The following is a 22,737-nucleotide window of genomic DNA, read 5'->3' on the forward strand; positions in this document are numbered from 1 at the left end:
GAAATGGGGTCCATCAAAGTTGTCGTTCAGTCCCTAAGTCCTGTGACTCTGTGACTCCAAGGACTGCAGCATGCCAGGCTCCCCTATCCTTCACTATCTCCTAGCGTGCATGCTAGCTCATTTCAGTCGAGTCAGACTCTTGGCAACCCTATGGTCTGTAGCCTGCCAGGCTCCTCTGTCCATGGGATTCTCCAGGCAAGAATACTGGAGTGGGTTGCCACGCCCTTCGCCAGGGGATCGCCCTTCGCAAGGGGATCTTCCTGACCCAGGGATCAAGCCCGCGTCTCTTATGTCTCCTGCACTGGCAGGTAGGTTTTTTACCACTAGCGTCACCTGGGAAGCCCACTCTCTCCCAGAGTTTGCTCAGATTCATGCCCATTGATTGGGTCAGTGATGCCGTCCAGCCGTCTCCTCCTCTGCTGCCCTCTTCTGCCTTCAGTCTTCCCCAGCATCAGGGTCTTTTCCAGTGAGGCAGCTCATCAAGAGGCCAAGTGTTGGAGCTTCAGCTTCAGCACCAGTCCTTGCAATGAATATTCAGGGTTGATTTCCTTTAGGATGGACTGGTTTCAGTCTCATGCAAATGTCCATGAGGTCAGAAAGGGGTAGAAGGTCTAGGTCCCACCCCCAGCACTTCATCTGGGACAGAACCTGGGGACTTAGATAAAGATGACCCAGTGCTTGTCCTTGATGAGTTTCTAGCAGCCCCTAGAATGCTCTCAAGAACTCCAGTGGGGGCAGGGCCTTCGGGTTCCTTCTCAGGAGTCTTGGCCCTGGGGGGTCGGGGGTTGGACAAAGCCCACAGGCATGCAGTGGACTGACTGGGAGGGAAGGAGGAGGCAGATGGGGAGGCAGAATATTTGCCACAACAGGAGGAAAAAAACGGGGTTGAAGAAAAAAGAGTAAATGAAAGGAGTGACTGATACTAAATACCTGGAGGAATACGAGAAGAAAAACTCAATTCCTGGGGAAAAAAAAGAATAGAAATTGCGATTTGGAGGCTCTCTGCTTCCACTTGGTTCATTGAGTCTCTGTCAAAAAGAATAAGCTGAGAGACTCTGAGAAGCGTGTTCTCATTTACCCTGAGAAATTTTTTTCTCTTTCGACCACCAGCAGAAGTTATCTACTTGATACATGGCAGCTAGACTGCCTGTCAAGATAATTTAGAGATTAAATCTTTGTTTAAAAAAAGAAAATCCCACTTCATCTGTTAAAATCATGGGAGCACTTTTGAACTAAGAAGATTAAACTGGGTGAAGCAACTGAGTGTGACTGCAGGGGGTTTGGGGGGGACAGAAACGATCTGCAGGGCAACCGGAGGGAACCCCAGGGTGGAGACTGGCTTCCAAGAGTCAAGGGTCATTTTTCACAGAGCTGATTGGGGGTCGAGCGGGCAGTTTCAGCGGGAGCAGCCAGAGGGAAGCCCCAGGGGGATGAACAAAGCACTTCCCTGGCTCATCTCTGTCGGCTTCCTTGCAGGTGGCACAAGCAGCCAGTTAACGGAGGGAATGACTGTGCACTTGGCCTTTCCACCACTGCGCACCTTGAACCATACAACCCAGGGGACCAGAAACCCTAAATCTGTCTTCTGCATGGCATGTCCGCTCCAGCAGTCTCAAACATCTTCCAGAGCTAAGCAGGGAACAGAAACAAGTGAAGCCCGATGGGCAGGAACTGTGATGCAGAGCAGGGAGCCCCCAGGGGGCTGGATGACTGGCTACCCTTGCCTGGCTGTGGAGGGGAGAGGGGGGAAGAGGACCCAGGATAATACTAAAGATCTTCTGATGTGTCAGAAAAAGCTGACAATCTAGACTTCTTTGTACAATCCCAGCTTTTAAATGTTGTCAAGAAATGCAGAAGTGCCTAGAGCTCCCTGGGGGCCAAACAAACTTTGCCAGGGGACCACATCTGGCCCCCAGACTGTGGGCGCACAGCCTCTGCTCTAAAGGATGCTGACTACTCAAGCTCCGAAGTCACCCAGACAACTATACTTCATCTCGGTTCGAAGAGCCCGGTGGCTTCGCCCTGAGCACCCCACAGTCACGCATATCCATCTGTATCCCTCCTGGCTGGTTCTGACTTAGAGGAAGCCCTAAAAAGGACTAGAAAGCGCAGACTGTCTGAAATCCTGAGCACACCAGGGTAGCACTGTGATGCTCGCAATCCCTAACGGCAGAGGCCTGCCTTCCCACCCGCGTGCTCAGAGAGGTGGGCGAGCTGCGGCCTTACTGGGAGCAGAGGACGGCCCGTGTCTGCCCCACCCTCCCCGGGAGGGCTCCCTTCCAGCCTCTCCCACAGTGGGGCATCAGGGAAGGGGAGCTTCCACGCCAAGTTCTTTAAACAAATCCAAGTAAAGCCAGCAGATGGAAGAGACAATTCTGGAGCCCTGACACCTACGCATGGCTGGCTTCCTCGATCACGACTCCCGCACAGAACACAGGATTCTGTTTTGATGACATCTATGCAAGATACAGAAATGAGACGGGGGTTTCCTGACTCTGATTTCAAAACAACCTGGGACAAACGAAGCCTTCTTGTACCACAACCACACATTTAGAGGGACAGCTCCATCAAGTAGGCTTTCTTAAATGTCAACCCACAGAGCAACCTACTTCTCTGCCCGCAGGCCATGATAAGACCATAGTGGGGGTGGGGGGGGGGGGGGGTGAGGGGGTTGCTGTCCAGAGAAGGAAGAGACTCCTCTTGCAAATGGTGGCACGGTCCACAATGGGGGATGACATGGGGTGTGGAAGAGAGATAGGCTTTAGAACAGGAGAACTGGGGTCCAGCCTGTGAGGATGGGCCTGCACTCAAGAGATATTCCCAGCGCTCAGTTCCCTCCTGTGGAGTGAGGCTCATTAGCCAACAGCCAATTGCCTGGGTGACCATCAGACAAAATACAGGCACAGGGCCGGCACACAGCAGGTGGTCACCCAATGCCAGCTCCCCAAGTAATGAGCCACTTCCACTGTGAACGTGCTGTGCCAGGGTTCTTTGGGGGCACATACACTGCCCCTTTCTGGGTGGTGAGGCCAGCACTGAGCAATCCTGGGCACAGCCCAATCTGCCAATGCTCTTGGGCCCCCATCGGCTACAGAGGTCCGGCACCGGAGACCATCCTGAGTGGCTGGCTGGAGGTAAGCAGGGTGTCAGAGGCGGGCACGCAGGGTGTCAGAGGCGGGCACGCAATCAAGTCTGGGCTTCCAGGGCTCTTGCTGCGTGTCCTCTTAACCCCAACTTCCTCCTCACCAAGCACTTCTTTCATGGCTAAATTCACCAGGCTTCTCTGGTTTTCTCCCTTTTGCACTCTTGCCCAGAGTCCGGGAAGCTTCTCCTGATATCTTAGGCTTGCATTTTGGAGATGTTCTCATCCTGACACAACAGGAGTAAGTACCAAGCTGGGTGATGCGAGCACACTGGACTCACGGAAACCCAATGTGGGCAGGCCCAGCCGCTCCCAAGGGTACACGTGGCCTGGACTCCCGACAAAATGCAGCATCTCGTGAAGGCCGTGAGCCCCCGCCCGGGACAGCTCAGCAGTGAACAACCCCACGGCATTTCTCCACCTTCAGACTCCACCAGCGCCCAGCAATGCGGGGAAACGGCTCCAGCAGTGACGCATTTACAGTTGGGCCCACGCACAGAACTCACATCCACGTGCTCCACATTTGCTGTCCCAACTCGGAAGGACTCTACCCCTAACTAGCTTCCAAAGGGGCTGGGAGTCAGCAAATGTGGGGACCAAGCGAGACAAGAGCTACAGTTCCGCCCAGCTCCCAGCTAGTCAACAGACTGCCCCAGCGCTGCAGCTGACGGCATCTTAAGGAGAAAGCCACGTGATGCTGGCTAGTGGCGGGGCCTGGAACGTCTCTTCCTTCCTCATGCTACATAGAAGCCACCATTCTGAATGAATAAAGTAGTTACTTATCTGTTGCCCATGCAAAACATGGCCATTCCATCAAGCCAAAAATGTTCCCAGCCTAGCCCAGGAGGAACAGCGGTACGACCCATCGGGTCTAGATGCTCTGGAGCAGAGTGTGATCAGAACACAGGCAAGGCAGGATTTCTGTGGACTTCCACACAGCCCAGCGAGTGTGTGTGCACCCGTGCGTGTACACACACAAGCGGGGGAAAGTGCTGGGCACTGCAGAGCTGATGCGGCCACCGGCCCAGGTGAGCCAGGAGCCGGAGGCAGAGGAGCTGGGGTCACAGGCTGGAGCAGCAGGACTGACAGGGACCCTTGCACAGCCACTGCTCACTTGGAGTTGGGCACCGTGCCTTTCGGGGTGAGGGGCTTGCCCACAGTCACGCAGAAGGAAGCTCTGGGGGCAGCTTCTCCATTCCAGGCCAAGGCCCCCTCTGTCGCATCACACATGTCTCCATCACCTCCGAGTCAACGAACTCACTTTGCACCCTGTGTTTTAGAGCCAGGGAAGTCTGTGTCCTTTCTTTCCCTGGAGTGCCTCCTCTATACTTCTGTTTCCCTCACGGACTGGGAGACGGTATGGGCTTCCCGGGTGGCTCAGGGGTAAAGAATCCACCTCCCAACACAGGAGACGCAGGAGACTCAGGTTCGATCCCCGGGTCGGGAAGATCCGCTGGAGAAGGAAATGGCAACTCACTCCAGTATTCCTGCCTGGAGAATCCCATGGACAGAGGATCCTGGTGGGCTACAGTCCACGGGGTTGCAAGCATCAGACACAATTTAACACATGCACAAGGTCTAGCGCACTTCTGCCCCCAGAATGTTCTGTGCAGCTGGGCCGTTTTATATCTGTGCCTTCCAACGTGACCGTGAACAGCTGCACGTGGCTACTGAGCACGTGATCAGTGGTTAGTGCAAGTGAAGAACTGAATTCTTAGTTCCACTCTGTTTTAATTTTAAACCATCAAAACTGTCAATTATCCCTCAATAAAGTTGGAAAAAACTTTTAAGTGGCTATCCGTGGCTAGCGGCTACCACACTGAACGGCACAGGTTTGGTATACAGACCCATCCTTACAGGGAGTGGGTCAGCTTGTTATTTTTCTGTAAAAAGCTGGACAATAAACATCTTGAGCTCTGCAGACCATACGGTCTACACCCACCGCCTCCCGTGACCTCACCTGGTCTCCCCACAGATCCACCCAGACCCTGTGCAGAAGCAGCCAGCCTGCTCTTTCTCTAGCAGGTGCAGGCGAAGGGCTGGCCGGGCATCCGCACACAGGTTCAAAGCCGAGGAGGGCACAAGCAGGCCAGGGGCCATCGGGCCGACCCAGAGCCCGTGCCAGGCTGGCCCTGATCCTCCAAGGCTGAGTCGAGGACTCTGGGCCACAAACTAGAGCAGAAACGTCCCGGGGTCTTTTCTGCAGCCCTCAAGGACATGCCTGAATTTACAAAAGGTTTAAAAATCGGACACTTTCCATTTAAGCAAGTTAGAACCCAATCACCTGCAGACAGCCATCCCCTACACGCCTCAGCCGGCAGCCCAGGTGCCTGACGCGCGTGGCTCTTCCCCTCTGCTCTACAGCTCACCTTTGGGGTCCCTTTTGGCCTCCGCCAGGCCTGATCGCTCTCTTACTTTTCTTTCTAAAAAAAGTGAGGGTGTTTGCTAACTGGCCTGGGAATCAGATGAACAGGAGCAGCCAGCTTACTTAACTTCTCTCCTCAAGACTAAATGCTGATGTACAAAACCCCCCACAGGGCTTGGAAAACACACCCCGAAAGCCGTGAAGGGCTGCTTTAGGGCCCAGCCTCGGAGGTTCACTCTTTTCCTTCATTATCGTCCTCTGGGCCTGAGTCACGTGCCACGCAGCCACCGGGGCCTGGAATCCTGGCTGGCATCTGAGGGTGTGGAGTCCACAGGAGCGCCAGGCGCCAGGTGACCCATGCAGAACATTCTCGCGAGTCTGTGTCAGCGACTCCCCACCCTTTGAGATCACCAGCGAGAACACGCTACAGCAGAGCCCAAAGGGCACCCAGACTCTTTTTTCCATCACACCAACGTGGTTACTTTCTTTTCCTTTAAGGGGAAAAGAAAAAAAAAAAAAAAGGCAGGTTTATACTGAATCAGACTTTTCCAGCTCATGCAATGCCAAAAGGCTTTGTTCATTTTGATTTCTTTAGTTCCACTGCAGGTGCAGGCAAGGAACTCTGGAAGGTCTTGGGAATTCCAAGCGCCCCCACTGAAAGCAAGAGCTGCAACTAAAATCAACACAAACCACATGCCTCCGGGCAAGGAGATGCCACTTGGTGACAATTCCCTGTGTAGGGGGCTAGTCTTGGGCTCTCCTGGGAGGTCACTCAGAGGTCAAACGGATGGGCCCCCTGAGCAGTCTTCCCAGAAGGGGGCCCCTGGTAAAGAGCAGGCCGTTCCCATCACCTCCTCCCAGCTGCCTCCTCGCCAGCTTCCAGCGAGTGTCCGACTAACCAATCACTACCTCTTTTGGCCCTGACCCCTGCCTTCTCTCCTGGGTCACTCTGTGGTCTCCCAGGTGTCTGCTCCAAGCCCACTCCTCAGTGCTGCTCCCCAAGCGCCAAGCCTCCCAGAGAGAGAAGCATCAGCAAGTGCCTCCAGCTCCCAGCCCACCGGGATAAAGTCCGGACGCCTCCGTCTGGCTCCCGCGCCATCCTGACTCACGGCTGAGCTGCAGGCCCGGGGGTGCGCTTCCCACCCTCGAGCCAAGGTCGTCCTCCACCACGTGGGGTGGTCTCCGGCTGCCACGCCTCCATGCATCCCTCCCCTCTGCAGTCTGCATCCATCCAAACCCCTGCTCCTTCCTCAAGCCTCCTGCTCAGCCCTGCTCCCTTGGGCTCGGTTTAAATGACCACCCCCCGTGACTCCCACGGGACTGAGGGCTCACCAGCGCCCCGTGGACCCACACAGCATCCACTACACCAACTGCCCAGGCACGTGGTGGGAAGTGAGTGAACCCAAGTGCAGTCTGACCGTCTGCGGCTCAAGTCCACAAGTTCCTCAAAGGCAGGGATTCGGTTCACTCATCTCGGGATTCTTCAGAGATGCTGACTCGTACCGTAGGCGCTTCCTAGCCACTGACTGAACGGCGCTGCGGCAGGGTGGGGCGGGGGCAGGGAGGAACCAGCATGCAGAGTGTTCTGTGGTCACCAGAGAAGGAGCCATACATCTGAAGAGGAACACAGGGCAGGGATGACAGGCTCTGCCGCGTCCAGCAAGGGCGGAGGCAGCCCGGATGTCCTGGTCACCCCCTCACACTGCCCCTCGGTCACTCAGCTTCGTGACGTCCAGGAAAAGGGTCTGTCTCGAGGCCACCCTAGGCCGGCCACCTCCATGGGTCCTCTACGAGAAGAGCTCTCTAAAGCCAGCCCCAGCCACCCAAGCCAGACTGAGGGCAGTGGCGACTACAGCCCAGGGTCGGGACACCTGCCCAGACTCAGTCAATAGTCTGCACACCCCTGCAGGAAAGGGTCTCCCCAGAGCTCCCCAAAGGAGAGGGTCTCCCCAGGAAGGTCTCCCCAGGAAAGGGTCTCCCCAAAGCTGTCCGAAGCAGAGCAGCAACCCCTCTGGCCAAGACTGTCCACCCTGCTCACCCCACAGGAGGGCCAGGCTGGGGCTGACAAGGGGACACTCGGAAGACACCAGGAGGACTTCCCTGGCAGTCCAGGGGTTAAGACACCGTGCTTCCACTGTGGGTGGCGCAGGTTCAATCCCTGGGCCGGAAACGAAGATCCCGCAGGCTGCGCAGAGTGGCCAAAGAAGCAGAAAGATAAAATTAAAAATAAAAAGACGTGGGGAGTGGAGACCGCCAGGGACCACTGGCCTACAATCACTGGGGAGGGGACGGCCCTTCCTTCCAGCATCCCAGTCAAGGACTCGTTTCAAAAGCTCCGATGAGCTTAGATAAGCTCTTGCTGCTAGAGAAACTGCTGCTACATCCGGGGGGGCCAGAGGGGTTCTGGAGGCAGTGGACTTGCACCCCAGGAGTTGGTGAAAGGTGCCCCAGCAAATGCCCCAGCTCCAACCACATCACCTGACCCAAGAGGACACAGGCAGTTATGAAAGGCAGCTCGGCAAGTTGAAGGGAGGGGCAAAGTAAAGACATCAGCGGTGGAGAGTCTGCAAAGAACCTTAAAGACAGTGAAGGACCCCTCAGTCCTGAGAGGGGTGGGGCCAGGAAGTGGCCACAGAATTCCTTCCCAGGCGGTGGTAAGGGCGGAGCCAAGATGCTGCAGCCACACCATGACACGCATCCAATGTTCTATGCTCAGGACCAAATTCGATCACCTATGGTAAACAAGAGATTTTGTTTACCAAGCAAAAAAGCTTAAAAGATTTCGCCCATCTTAACTCTTAGAGAGACACACTGCAAACTAAATCATAACATGGGCTTTCAACCCTTCTTCCCCCTAAATCACGAGACATCTGCCAAGGGAGCCTGTGGGTGAAGAAAGGCTCTCTACCTGACCTAGTCTCATCTGGCCAGCCAGGTCCAGCTCCAAGCTAAGTCCCCACTGCTCTGTCCCTCGTCCAGTCGCCCACTGGCCACAGGGACAGTGGCCCCGGTCCTTCCCCTCATCTGTCCCCCCAACAGCACGTGCCTGCCAGCACCCCGACGTCCACAGGGCTGAGTGTACCTAACTGTGGTTTCCCTCGGTTTCCCCCCAACCCAGGGGCTGGGTGCCGTTGGCCTGGCCACACTCCAGATGAGAGAACCCAGGCAGCAGTCGTGCCTAAGAGCAGTCGGTCAGCAGAGGGCACACCTGGGATTCAAACCCCGGGCACTGATGCCAGAGCTGAAAACTGCCCTCGGGTTTCCCCTCCTCCCTGCCCAAGTTCCTCTGTAGTTCTCTGGCCGGCAGAACTTCTGCCCACCCAGTCCAGCTTACATCCCACGGGCAGCACCACACCCTTCACCGGGACAGGCCCCCAACCCCACCCTGAAAGCGCTGGGAGGAGAGCGGGGCCACAGGGGTCTCACAGCAAACTGGGTCCCGCAAGGGAGCCGTCGCGGGCCCGCCACCCTCCTCCAGGGAATCCCATCGTCTGACTGCCCCTGCGCCTTCAGGGGAGGGGGCCCCTGCGTCCCAGGCCCCGCCTGGAGTCTCAGAACCACAGACGCCGCCCCCCCACACCCTGAGTGCAGAGGCAGCTGGCCGTGCAGACCTGTGTCCTTCCACCTCCAAACCAGCAGAGAGGCGGCTCGCAGGCGGCACCCGGGACCTCCCTGCACTCCCAGGCCCCGGGCCAGCCTGAAGGCCATAGCAAGGGGAATTCCAGGCGTGGCGCAGGCCTCTCCCGGCCGGGCACTTGAGCCAGAGGGCAGCGGGAAGGAGGGTGGGCTCTCCGGGCAAGCCACCCCCTCCCCCCGGGGGAACTGCTCCAACTGCGGGAACAGAGGCCTGGGCAGACCCTGCTCCCAGGGCCCCGCGGCAGGCCCTGGCGCGTGGCCACCTGGGCCCCTCCTAGAGGTGGCAGCTCTGTGCCCAGTCTCTAATCGCCAGGGACCACCCCCCTGACGACGCCCCCTGCTTATGGCAGGAAGCGCATCTCTGCTGTCCCGGGGGCAGCCGCTGGGCCAAGAGGGAGACTGGTGGCGGGGACAGGATGGAGGCCACCACGAAGAGCTGGGAGGTCACTGTCCCTCGAACCTGAGGCCAAGTCATCTAAGCAGCGGCGTTTTCAGCAAGCGACGGAGCGAGTCCCTCAGCCACAGGCTGTGCTGAGAACTCAGTGAATGAATGAAGTGGCCAGCCCCGCGAGGGATGCCCGTCAGGTGTCCAATCAGTGTCTGCTAAATGAAGGCAGGAAGAACAGCCCACACTCCGCCCCCGCCCGACCAACTCATTAGGCCCGAACCCAACTCCTAGTGGAGGAGAAAGAGCCCTTATTTATGCACCACCACCAGCGCCCAGAAGAGCAGATGGACAAACCTTTGCCAAGGCGACCAAAGGCCTTTTGATCAAGCCCGAGGTTTCAGCACTTCCCCTTGGGTCTCAGTTTCCCCGGTGGGCAGCAGTGGACTTCATGACCCATACAACCTCAACGACCGAAGGCAGGCCTGCTGCCCCCACGTCGGGGAGGAAGTGAAAACTGGGATGGATGGTCTAAGCGGACCGAGGGTGTCGGAGGGCGTGTTTCACCAGGCTCAAGAGCGCTGGACAAGGACCACGCTGCCTGCGTGTCTGGGCGGCACAGCACGCTGCCCCGCGAACAAGACGGTGTCCCGAAGTCTCACGGGAGAGGAGGTAGCACTTGAGTAGGGGACCTGGGGGCAGGGGAGGGGGGGGGCACAGATTCTGGTCTCTCTGTGCACCGGCCCACGTGACCAGGCAAAAAGTCACCCCATCTCTGGCGGTGGGATTCACCTTCTGCAAGATTCCATCAGCGGGCCACGGCAGCTCCTGCTCTCCCAGCCCCTGGTCACCTGAAATGGAGCTCTACGAAAAACGTGATCCCAAGTATGTGGAAGGACAGGTTCCGGGCAGTCAGGATCCCTTAGGTGGCTGTCACTATGACACTCACTGCAAGCCAAGATGAGAAGGACCAGCGGCTCTCTGAGAATCACCGATGGACAAGACTGCTCCCTCCCGCCCCTGAGCCCCACACAGACACCATGTGCCCAACCTCCGGAAGGAGCGCGGGGCCTACGTGACAACAGACTCAATAAAACCTGGCCTCTTCCCTCCAGAAAGGAGGTGGCTCAGAGGGGCTGGACCAAATCCTGTCAGGGGCAACGCATCGAACACCGGGCCGAAACAGGAACTACCTGGATGATGCCTGCGGCAGGCACGGGGCCCAGGGGTGGGTACCTCTCAGATTCTCCTTCACTGAGACATGGCGGCAGCAGTGGAAAATTCCAATAGGTTTATTCCACTCCTGAACAGGAAGGCCCTTAATCCCCTACGAAGGAGAGGGAGGTATATGCAGGGTCTATTCCAGTCCTCATGCCTTAGTCTTAGATGCACAATGGAATCAACTCAGAAGCTTTAAAAATCCCAACACTGAGTCCCACCCCTTCTCTCCAAGATCCTGATGTAACTGGTCCGAGATGCTGTCTGGGCATCCAGACTTTTTTTTTTTTTTAAACCTCCCCAGGTGATTCTAACATGTAGCCAAGGTTGAGGACCATCTCTGTGGATGCTAAAAACTCAGTCAATGGAAGTCCCAGGCCTCTCCCACAAACCCCTGAGGAGCAGAAAGGCCAGAAGACCCAGCCAGGCAGCCCTTGCTGGAGATGGGTGTCCTCACCCTGCCCCCTCCCCGCCTCCACCCCCACACACAAACCAGGATCAACCTGCAAAGAGCCATCTGTCTGAGACAGAACTCAGGGCCTCTGTCCAGCCCCGGCTGGGGCATACCAAGTGCCCACACACTGGAGGATGGACAATTGTGTTCAGTTATTCGATTACTTTGGGCATGTAAACAGAACGTGCTATTGTGCAAACCTGGGGTGGCAAGTACCACAAAATGATTTACTCTGAAACATCTCACTCAGCTACAAAAAAAAAAAAAAGAGATAAATGCTGGAAATCCTTTTAACAATCTCTTTGAGTGGAAAATGGGATCTGCATACATGGTGATGCTTCTAATGGGCTGCCAGATTTATTTCCCATTTCCCCCAGAAGGTCACTGGGAATAATCATATTTTCCTGTGAATCTGTCTTTTGTAAAGACAAAGCAAAACATTTCAGTCTCTCCAACTGAGGCACTGCCTTTGGTCCTATGACAGATACAGCAATAGAATTCAATCACTCCTTTAAAGGGGGAAGAAATAAAAAAAAGACCGCAGAAAACAGAGGGGCAAGGGAAAGAGCCAGTTAAAATTTCTAAGTTTCCCTGTGGTGTTAACAAGACTAAACAAAATTTATGCCTTGAGATAAAACAGAACTCGGTGCCTCCGCATCTTATGATCAAACTGATAGACGGCACGGTGTATAGAGCGCGGGCAGGCTTGTGGAGCCAGAGAGAAAGGAACAGAGCCCCCACACGCTTGGTCTTCCAGCTGTGTGTCCCGGGGCCTCCCCGAGCCTCAGTTTCTTCAGCTGTAACTGCAGGACTGCTTTGAGAGTTGAGAGACAATGGATGCAAAGCCCCTGGGCAAGGGTGAGCCTCCACAACCAGTGGGCACTGCTATTATTTCTGAAATAGCCCACACCCATTTCAGCTAAATCCCGCTGCACCCAACTTTTGTACGGGCCTGCATCTTGGGAACCCCATGATATCACCGCAGGAGGAGAATCTGTTTCTTTGTTTCGTGGGAGAGTCAGAACAGCCAGGAGTTGGCCTGCTCCTGCGTTCCGGGGTCAAATGGGCTTTTTACCAACATGATTTGCTTTCACCTCCTGAGCGGGGAGCCGGGTGGAGAAAGTCCCTCCAGAGACTACAGCTGCTTATGGGGGGGGCCAGGGTGGTGGGGCTGTGAGATATTCCTGCACAGTCTGGCCAGGCTGCCCCCCTCCCCCCTGCAAAAAGCAGCGTCCCGTGCAGCAACCCCCCACCCCACCCCGCAGCAGGAGAGGAGAACCATAAAGAAGCCGGGTGCCTGTCACACTTCTCCCTGACGTGATGTGAAATTCTACAAGGTAGACGCTTTGAAATGCAAAATCTTCCAGAGTCCTTCAAACGTGTTTTTATTTTCTTGGGTTCCTAAGGCTGCTTTCAGACCCACCCATCAGCATTTCCCCTCTCAATCAACCCACACTTAACAACAAAAAAAAAAAAAAAAAGGAAGAAGAAGATGAGGAAAAAGCAGCAGGAGGAGGAGCAGGAGGCAGCTGCAGCAAAGACGTCTCTGTTTTTTGAAAACGCTCAAGTATCTTCCATCGCTGCAAAGGGGAAAAGAAAAAGAAAAAAAAAAAAAGCTTGTCCTCCGCTCCAGCCTCCTGTATCCCTCCTCCAGGACACCCCGAAGCCAAGTTTCCTCTGGAAGGTTTCCTCCCCTCTCTGCTGATGCTCCGGATCTCAGAGAACGTTCCCGAGACAAGAACCGGGGTGCCTCCCGACCAGAGTTCGGGAGGGTTAAGACCGGCACCACCAAAACCACAACCCGCAATTTTCGAAGCCCAGACCTTGATCCAAAACTGTGTGCACAGGAGGTTTGGATTAAACATCAAAGAAGAAGTTACCTTACAACAAAGTTGTTTGGCCAAGAAAATTACTTCGCCATAAGAAGAACCCTCGGGAACGGTAAAATTGCTTTTGAATATAGACTTTTCAGTGGCTGGGGTCATTAATCATGTTAATGTAAACTGAGCTAAAACAAAAATTTTCTAAAGCAAGTCTCCGGGCACATCAGCGTATCTAAGCCTCTGGGTTTGTTTCCAAAGTTCACATCCCCGGCACGCAATGAAACTGCTGTTAATGGGGTCAGCTATTACAGTGCAGTCCCCGACCTTGGGCCATAATAAAGGTGACTCAGTCGTGTAGAAAGAACCCTCATAAAGTTAGGCAGGAAACAAACACAGAAATTAATCAGAGGAGAGTCGATGATTTTGGAAAGTTTGTTCGTTGGGCAAGTTTAAACAGCAACTCTCCCTGGATGATCAGACACTGCAGAGAAGAGCTGGGGGAAAGCAGTCAGCATTCCTCACAGCACCCAAGCCCCTTGGCCAGGCTCTGCTGTGGAGGGTGGAGGGCAGGCCGGCAGCTGGACCAGGCTAAGAGGAGAGTGGAGCCCAGCAGAGTTAAGCCAAGCTGAGCCCTGCCAGACCCGGCCATGTGCTTCATGCTGGCAACAAACCGGTTCTTTCAAGAGAGGAAGAGTCTGACAAAAAGGACAGCTGCAGCAAGATGAGAAGCTGAGAGGCAAAAACCTCGAAAAAGTCCCGTGTTTGGGATTCTCCTCTCAAGTCCCCCCCCCAAAAAAAAAAAATCACCTCTGGGGTTTACAAGGGCTAGTGAATCTATTAAAGTGTCCCCCTTGCTGGATCAATTAAAGAGAGACCCTCCACATCTGGTTTCCATCGAAAACCGAAACTTGTATTATCAGCATATTACATAACAAATTATGCCTGCAAGTTTCTTTTATTACACATCAAAAAGGTGTGTGGAGTGGTGGTAATGATGGGAGTTGTGCTGATCTGAGTATTTGCTTATTTCAGTCCTTTTTTTTTTAAGGGCAAGAACAAAGTTTTCCACACACTTTATGCAATCCAGAAAAAAAAAAAAAAGTCACACTGCCTGGGTAAAACATCAACGCAACAATCCAACAGTGGGTCCGAGGCACAGTCTTGAGCGCCCACTGCACCCAGCAGTGGGTAAAGAAGGGTGTGCTTTCTCAAAGAGCAATGCAAAGGTACACCAAGCTGCTCGGCAGCGTCCTCTGCTGTCAGCTGCCAGAGTTTACGCAAGGCTCTTCTCTCCAGCCTCCCACAGAGGGAAGAAAGCTGGCTGGCCTTTACTGAGCTTCCATCACGGGTCAGGCGCCTGCTCCCTGGACCCATTTAAAGGACACCCAACCCACTAGGCTCCCAGAGAACAGGGGAGGTGGAGGGGCTGGGCGATAGTGAAGGAATCAACAGGGGAATAAAGGCTAAAAGGCGTGGTGGGAAAGAGCCTAAGAGGTAACCACAGGGCTTTCTCCCATAAAATGCCAATTAAGTGCAGCAGCCGTGATTACAATATGTTATCTTAAAGCCCTGTTTCCTCCAAGAATTTTACGAACTTCCAAAGACACTACTGCTACATGCGACTTAGCCCGAGCTGAAAACAGGATGGAGAAACTGACTAAAAACATCATCATCAATCAAAAGAGTGGAATGCTCTACTCGTCCTGCGAGCCTGAGGACATACAAGCCCACTTCTGCAGCAGCTATGCTGCGAGCTTTTATTTAAAACTTGCTTTCCATGTTAAAATGATTGCATTGCAATAATCACGTCTCAGGGGAAAAGAAGTCCTTGGGTAGAATTATTGGAACTGGTCTTCAAACTGCCTTGTTCTCTGGAGGGGGGGCATTTGGGAGAAAGCAGCAGACCTGCCCCAAGCCTCTCTTTCATTTTCTGGACTGCAGCAGCACCCTGGGAACTGGCTCCTCGGTCTGGACCATGGCTGGCAGCATCCTGGCCCTTGCCAAGCACAGACACTGGGTCAAGGGTTACCAAGCCTGAACTTAAGACCCAAACCGTCTCCCACTAACATGGGCCTATCAACTGGGACAAGTAGCTATTTGCAGTTTACCTAGCTGTCCCTAGCTGAGGAAAATGGGAGGGGGGAAGGGAAAAAAAAAAAAAAAGAACTACAGATCGGCAATTCAGTATCAAAACTGTAACTGAGACAAGTTACTGTTAAGTGAATAAATTAAAATGAAACCAAAACCTGGCCAACTGCAGAATCACTGAGTTTCACCCAGTCTACTAACTCCATTCCTTTCCAAGTCCTCAAACCTGGTAGCGTCTTACTGTAATAACCCAGAGCCCAGGATTCTGGATCAAGGAAGGATCCCCCTCCAGCCGGTGAGAACTGCTGGGAACACATATGCTAGTATGTCATTTGGAAGTCTGCTAATATGTTGTAAGCTGCACAAGACGCTTGCCTGGCTTCCCAGGCCAATAAACAATGCCATTCCAACTCCTGCAGCAGTCAATAGAAAACAGTCCCTTGTCTCCACCATCCAACAATTCAACAAACATTTGTTCCTGTTGAACAACCGTCAGCCTGGCTCCATCTGCACCCGCTCCGGCAAGGCGAGCTGGCGGAGGCGGCGGCACAAACGCCCGGCCCAGGTCCCCGAGCCCCGGGCGCAGCCCAGCGCGGGGGGCCACTCGCCCAACACCCTCCCCCCCCCCCCCCCCGAGTCCGGAGGCTGTAACGTATGGAAGACTCGGAGTGTGGCCTATAGGAGGCAGAATCCCATTCATCAAATGCTGCAAAGAGCTGTTCTTTGTTCACCGTCGTACGAAGTACAGTACGTGTGAATGAACCCCGGCGTTCGGATTTAGGGAGCCTGGCTTCAGGGGGCGTCCGGGAGCGAGGGACCCGGCTCTCGACAGTCGACAGGGCTCCGCCACCCGGTACTGAGCCACGAGCATTGTTCCTCAAGTCTGCGGGCGGGGGTGGGGACCTGGGGTGGGGGGGGGGGGTGGCCGAGAAGGCACTTGGGGCAATGCAAACCCAGGGCCCTCCCCGGACTCTGGGCGTCCTCCCCTTCTTCGTGCCCACCCCACCAAGAGAAAGCCCGAGCTGGGAAGCCGACTCCCACGGGCTTGCAAATCAAGGACTGGCAAAGATGGGACTCGGCCAGGGTGCCCTGTGCCGGACGGCCCTTCTCGCCATGTGCAAAAGCCACGCCGGCACGGCCCTCCACCCCCACCCCATTCCCCAAGTCCCCGCGGCCGCGGCCTCCGCGGGGGCTTTCCCCCGCAGCGGACAGGACACTCTCCCACCCCCAGCGTGACCTCTCCGGCCGGCCCCGCCGCCGCGGAGCCCGCCGCTGTGTGCCCGCATCCCGGGGGTGGTGGACGCAAACTTCCGCGAACAAAAGAGTTGTCTGCAAAACGATGCGGGAACTTCGGGGTGCACGGGGACGCCCGGGTCCCTGGCGCCTTCGCCGGGGCTCAAGTTGAGACGTGGAGAGGGGGGGACACCCCAGCGCGCAGCAGTGCCCGCGCCCGCCCCGGGGAAGCGCAGACTTTTCCGCAGGGGCCGTGCTGGCTCGCTCCCCTGGCTGCGCTCTGACAAGTCTCACGCATGCACCAGCGGCAGCACTCAGCGCCCCGAGAAACCGCCCGGCCCCACACGAAACCAGGCAGGCGGACCAAAAGGAAATCAGCCACACAAATATTGAAAAAAAGGGGGGGGGGAGGGGGGCTAAGGCCAGTGCACCCCGCGAGCCGGGCTCCCTACCGCCGGCGGCCGGGGCGCACTCGCCAGGGACCTCCAATCGGGACTGGCCCCCCGGTCGCCGCCGCCGCCGCCCGGCCCGGGATCGCTTACTGTGCGCGGCGGGACGCTCCGGCCGCGGGCCCCCGCGCAGTCGCCGCCGGCGCTCGCCGAGTCGTCCGGACTGCCCGCCGCGCGGCCGCCGCGCGCACGCTCTCCTGCCGGCGCCGAGCGCTTTGTACGGAGCTGCTCCCGGGGAGGAGGAAATCGACTTGTCACTTCCTGAACTGTTTGCAACTCGTCCCTTTAACCGGCCCCGGCCAGGCCGCCCGCGCCCGCCCGCGCCCGCCGCCGCCGCGGGGCCGCCCGACCGCGGCAGCTCGTCGCTGGGTCCGGCGCTCTGCCGGCGGCGTCGCGGGCCCGGGCGCTCGGCGCGGCGGCGGCGGCGTGCAGGAGCCGGGCGGCGTGCGGCGGCGGCGGCGGCGGCGGCTGCAGCGGGCGAGGGTGCAGTGCGCGCAGCCGCCGGTGGGCGGGGAGTGGGGCGGGGGGGTCGCGGCGCGCCGCCGGCGGGGCTAGAGGGCGTCCTGCGAGCCGAGCCGCGCGCCGCTCGCCGCGCTCGCGCCTGGGAGGCCCCGGAACGCGGGAAGTGGCCCCGGGGCCCGGCCGCTCCGCCGCCGCCCGGGCCCCGAGCCAGAGACCCCGGGGCCGCCCCCCGCACGAGCCGGGATGAAAACCCCGGGCCGCGTGGACTTCAGACGTCCAGCTTCCGGGTTGTTGGGGTGGTTTTTTTTTGTTGTTTTTTTTTTTTTTGAGGTTTTAAAGAAACCATCGCTTTAGTGGCGTGCTGGGCGGCAGGGGACGGAGGGAGCCGTGTGAGTGTTGTCTGTCGCGCTTTTGGAAAATAAAGCGCTCCTTTCCTAACTCGGGGCGCTGATCGAAATAAAGGAATGTGTACTTCGGAAGCCACATCCAAAATATATGCAACTGGTGAAGGAAGGATTTGTGGTTGCTAAGCAGAAGCAGAGCATGTTTAGTTCTGTAACTTAGGATGTTGACTTAAGTTCAGGAATGTAACCCTGATAGAATAAGCAGAGTATTTTCATTGTGCCGCTCACCTGGGGGAGGGGGATTGTTTTCCTTGTGAAGTGAAGCCCTAGATTTCCCATTAGGCCTTCCTACTGGTGTATGTTATTTTATTGACCTTGTATCCAAAAAGAGATGTTTTTAAAGAGAAGGTTTCTTAAAAGAACTCCCTATGCCTGTTTTGTGTTCTCCTTTGCCAAAAAAACAAAACACCTCATTACTTTACATGGATTGTGTCTGCGCCCTTTCAATGGTTCTATTCATAAATCAGGAAACTTTTTCTGTTGCTTCTAGGAATATTTAATTGGTTTTAATCCAATGTTTCAATCCCAGTATCAAACATAAATGAACAATTAACTTCTTGAGCTTGTGTGCACTTGGGAAACTATTATATTTCATGGCTATTGCTAACATATTTCAGTTTCCCATCACACTGGACCCATTCTTTTGCAGAAAACCACGAGTTAACATCTCCTTTCACACTAACTACAGTTCACGCCGGTGGCTTCTGCTGCAAGACAGGCACAACCAGGAGAAGGATGTGTGTCTCCATTCAAGTAGATGGTGTGGGGCCCGATCAATTCACCCAAGGAAGCCAAACCGAACTAGCATGTAGAATATGGTACCAACATCCTTACCTATAAACTTTGCTTTAAGAAAAGTTATCAAGGGCCAATTTTGAAAGAAGCAAAAACCAAGTCTTCCCAGACTGAACCAAGAAAGGCACAGGGATGAGGTGAGAATGCTGCGACACTGCCCTCCTGCCATCGTATGCATGCCGTGTCACCTCAGCCTTTGAGAGCTTCACGGGTATAGTTTAATTTACTTTTTATTAGGAAGCCTAGAGTGACTCCTGCTGGCAAACATTCAGTTTATTCCTGCAATTACTAGTTCATGGGGTCAACTTAAAAAACAAAATTCAGGGGTCCCAAGCCTGGAAACAATTACTGCAACCATTATTCTTGTTGCTTTCAGGATGATTTTAGTCTCACAAAACTCCAAGGATTGTGGTTATGGCAAGCTCCTTTGCTGTAACGCCTCCTTTCCAACCTAAAGCAGCCTGTTTTTCTGGTTTTGAGGCTTTCTTAAAAGTGTAGAGAACTAAAAACTATCTGCTTCAGGGGTTGTGCTACTAACCAATGAATAGCTATTTCTTATTTACTTAATTTGAATGTCTAAGGACTAAAAATATATACATTAAGGCCTGTGTCACTAGTCTTCCATACTATGGACCTTCCCACATCATGTAATAAAGTCCTATAAACAGGACTATAGAATAGAATGATGTCCCACTTTTTAGGGCCATACTACACAGTCCTTTATTATAAAAAGTCCTACCCAAAAGTTTGTACATTAGAGTTCCTTAATTCAAAGGAGTAAATATAAACTCAGTCAAACTGGATTTAAAACAATGTAAGCTGCAGTCAGGGGAAGGGGGTAGGAGGGCTAAGCTGTCTACCTTTGTTCAGTCCTTAAAGGTCAAAACCAAATCAAAACCAGATTTAGAATACAACCAGAAACCTAAATGCAAATTCATGGGCCAATTTAGGCATAAATCCATAAAATAATCCAAAAATGATCACTTGTAACTTTTCCAACCAACACTAACCTGGTTAAGGCACAGAACACCCTGGGAAATATAAACTGTAGGGACTACATGCAGTCTCACTCCAAGACCAACATATGAAGCCCAGGGAAAAAGCACAGTCAATACTGGCTCTCCTGGCTCCCCTCAAAGCAGACCTTGCAAATGAAGGAATGCCTGTGTATGTGGTATGCATGACATGTCCACTCAGCACTGCTGGGGAGATAGAAACTGAGTGGCTTTCTATACTAGACGGTTCTCCCATTCCAAGTTTAAAGCTCTTAAGCAACAGGAGACAATAAGGGTGTATTTTACTAAGAAAGGGTGTAACCAACTATAACTTGTATCAACAAGCTAATAAAACTATTCACCTAAGCACATTTGTGCAGAGGAGGGTAAAGATTGGGTTCTGATTAAGTACTAAGAAATGTCCTTGATAGTTAGTGGGTGTTCTATGTTTGTGTCTTTAGAACCAGATAAATATGATGTTCAAACAACAGGGAGCTAAGCTTTCGATATTTCAGCAAGTAGCAGTCAATACTGTTCAGTTTTTCCCATTAAATTTATCCGTACCTACAACTGTAAAAAGAGTGGTGACCACTGAAAGATGGTAAACTGGTTTGTCTCTGAGAATAACATTCTTTTTAGACTAATAATGGGAGTGAAACAAACATCAGACGTGTTACACGTTGGAACCGACAGCAGTATGCAGATGCATGTGTATTAACCCCTTTATTCAGCTTCCCAAAGCCACTGCTTCTTTGTCACAAGTGCTGTATTAAAAGCCAGTCATTCACATTTCACACTGTCTTTTCTACACTTGAAAAGATCTTTATAAAAGCAGAACCTTTTAAAATCGCTTATAATAGATGATGGGAAGATAGACATCACCAAGTCCACCTGAAACATTTTCAGAGACTGGCTACTGAAAGCAAGTTATTAGCAAAATACACTGCTCTGAAAATGATGGAAAGTTTTTGGTTATCAGTGGAAGCCAAATTCTGAGCCTACTATGAGGGCAATTTTCTTATTCAGAGCTTATTCAGAAAAATAAGTTCTATAATCATCCCTCTACCTATGATCCAGCTTCAACTAACAGCCCTACCTACATAAGCATGTTACAACACACTAATCTTTCTGTTCTTTCCTTTCTATTCTTTTTATCTTTTGTTCTGAAACCTTTCCACTGATGACAATGAGTTATAGCCCGGGCTGGAGTCTCATATAGATATATAAATCTATCCCCCGTATCTGTAGACATCCACCTTTTTTTTTAAGAGGAACTTTGGTTCTCGAAGACAGTCATTTTTTGATTCAGGAGCTAAAGAAAATGAATTTATTTTCATTGAAAAATAAGCACAGCAGTGAATTTAATGATACCAATCTAACTCTTTTGATACAAAATAAGAGTTGAAAGCAGCTTGAAGGGGACTGCCTATTGAAATCAGCGCATGTGAGTCTGCACAGCTTTGTAACTGAACGTCTAGCGCCACTGAGGTACGAAGCTCGCCAGCTGGGACGGCATTGTGCACCACAGAGTGTGGGCTGGAAGCCTGAGTCCTGAGCACAAACCCTGGTTCCCAAGTTGGCAGGTGCTGAAAACACAGCAAATGTCACGCTTGCAACTCACTGCATGGAAGGGCTCTGAGTAAAGGAAGCTAAAAAGAACAGAGCAACAGTTAAAACTTATTTCAATTTTATATTACTTTTTCTTTGCAAAATTAATAGTACCTGTAAGTATTATGTGCTAAAAGAAAACTCAAGCATGAAAAAACAGACACTGCAAAGTTTATGCATGGTAAATAAGTAAAAATATGGCAAAGTAAATCTACATTCAACGTTACTGACATATGTAAACCTTACCAAACCTACTTAAACTATTTTAATACTAAGATTCAAAAGCATAATCAATTCTTGGCCTTTCCCTGATCTATATATGATCTCAGCTGAAACAGACACTAACTAGTATCACTATAACATGGTTAGTCACCTATAACCTAGTCTACCTCAGTACATGCTACCAAAATCATAGCTAAAAACAAGTTACAATATTTTCATATTGCTACACACTGAATTTAATCTAGAAAACATCTCAACAGCACACTCAATGTTTATGTCATCTTCAAATGAAAATCATTTCAACTTTTTGCTTCAAATATTCTGTAGTGGAATTCAGATTTAGTATGATATTCAGCCCAAAATTTAACTTAATTTTTCTATCAACTATCCGTCATATAAGTCACTGCCTCAAGAAAAATCTATTTTTAACTCATCCCTAGTGATATGCTCAAAGCTACCACTATCTGCCTGTTACCCATGAAAATGAAATGAGCGAATTTCATTTTCATTAGGTATACAGGAAACTGAAAGATACAGCTTATGATTTCATAGAGTTTAAATACCCAATCTTAAGACTGAATCCTTTGGATTTAAAATATCAAGAAAAAAAAGTCTGGTCTCTGGCTCCAGTGGAAGAACACCCCTGGGCGCCGTATGAAAGGAACATTTGCCCCACGCATTCTACCAGCCTGTGAATGTCCTTACTCAGCTGTCTTCTCTATTAACCAAAAGCAGAGACATTTCGTTTTACCCTACCCATTACCGCTGTCAGAGGGCCGGCCAGCCTTGCCTATTTTCCTAGCATGCCCTGCAGCCGACCTGAAACAGAACTGATATGAATGAGAAGTTGGCTTGCAATTTTAAATACTACTTTACATCTCCTTTTAATTTTCACATAGAAACAAAACAAAAAACACCTTGATCAAACCAAGTTATTCAACCACTGTAATATTTACCTAATTGAAAGTAGTGAAACTCTGATTATGTTCTATCCTGATGACATACATCATATTGTATTCACCTCATCTCTGTAGAGCTTCTTCTAAAATGGTTCAGACTTACTTAGTTACCTAGAGAAAGTGACACTCCTCTGGCCAGCATTTCTATAGTAATATTAAGCACTCTAAGCATTACTCACTTAACCACTAATAAAAAGGTTAAATAAGTAAACAAATCTGCAAACCAAGCGTTTTCTACACTAGCGTAAACAACTGATTCACTGTACTTTACTAACCATACTGTTCTAATATAAACCAAGGTCACAATGTATGACAAAACCCACTGAAAAAAAAAAAAAATAATAAAAAAATAAATAAATAAATAAAATAAAATAGAACTTTAAAAAAAAAAAAAAAAACCAAGGTCAAATCATATAAACTGCTTAAAGTACTGCCCAACATCAAACTTTAAAATGCCATTGTGAATAGTTGCTAACTTACAGCAAAGAAAATAAACATG

The 22,737-nt window shown here is 52.2% G+C and overlaps 3 protein-coding genes across 6 annotated transcripts in view; all 3 read right to left on the reverse strand.

Annotated features, from left to right (window-relative positions):
* FAM53B (family with sequence similarity 53 member B) overlaps positions 1-17,017 on the reverse strand; it is a 112,709-nt gene extending 95,692 nt beyond the window's left edge. The window contains exon 1 of the mRNA XM_043926478.1: positions 16,887-17,017. The gene's annotated coding sequence lies outside the window, so the exon portion shown is untranslated. The remainder of the gene's footprint in view (positions 1-16,886) is intronic.
* Positions 449-20,965, reverse strand: LOC122708562 (translation initiation factor IF-2-like). The gene is made up of 3 exons (XM_043924773.1): positions 20,934-20,965; positions 16,797-17,521; positions 449-7,692 (listed from the first exon to the last, which is right to left on the reverse strand). Exons 1-3 carry the CDS (start codon positions 20,963-20,965, stop codon positions 7,295-7,297), a joined length of 1,155 nt encoding a protein of 384 aa, XP_043780708.1. The 3' UTR covers positions 449-7,294.
* The window catches only part of EEF1AKMT2 (EEF1A lysine methyltransferase 2), a 28,986-nt gene continuing 27,012 nt past the window's right edge, over positions 20,764-22,737 (reverse strand). For all 4 annotated transcript variants that reach the window (XR_006345452.1, XR_006345449.1, XR_006345451.1 and 1 more), the window contains one exon: positions 20,764-21,098. The gene's annotated coding sequence lies outside the window, so the exon portion shown is untranslated. The remainder of the gene's footprint in view (positions 21,099-22,737) is intronic.

This window comes from Cervus elaphus, chromosome 15, assembly GCF_910594005.1.
Source record: "Cervus elaphus chromosome 15, mCerEla1.1, whole genome shotgun sequence".
Classification (NCBI taxonomy): Eukaryota; Metazoa; Chordata; class Mammalia; order Artiodactyla; family Cervidae; genus Cervus; species Cervus elaphus.

Coding starts and splice junctions, on each gene's coding strand:
- LOC122708562 (XM_043924773.1), bottom strand. CDS start 20,965: ATGCCGTCCCAGCTGGCGAGCTTCGTACCTCA. Junction 17,522..20,933: donor CTGGCGAGCTTCGTACCTCA/GTGGCGCTAGAC, acceptor GGACGTCTGAAG/TCCACGCGGCCCGGGGTTTT. Junction 7,693..16,796: donor GTGCGCCCCGGCCGCCGGCG/GTAGGGAGCCCG, acceptor CACTCTGCGCAG/CCTGCGGGATCTTCGTTTCC.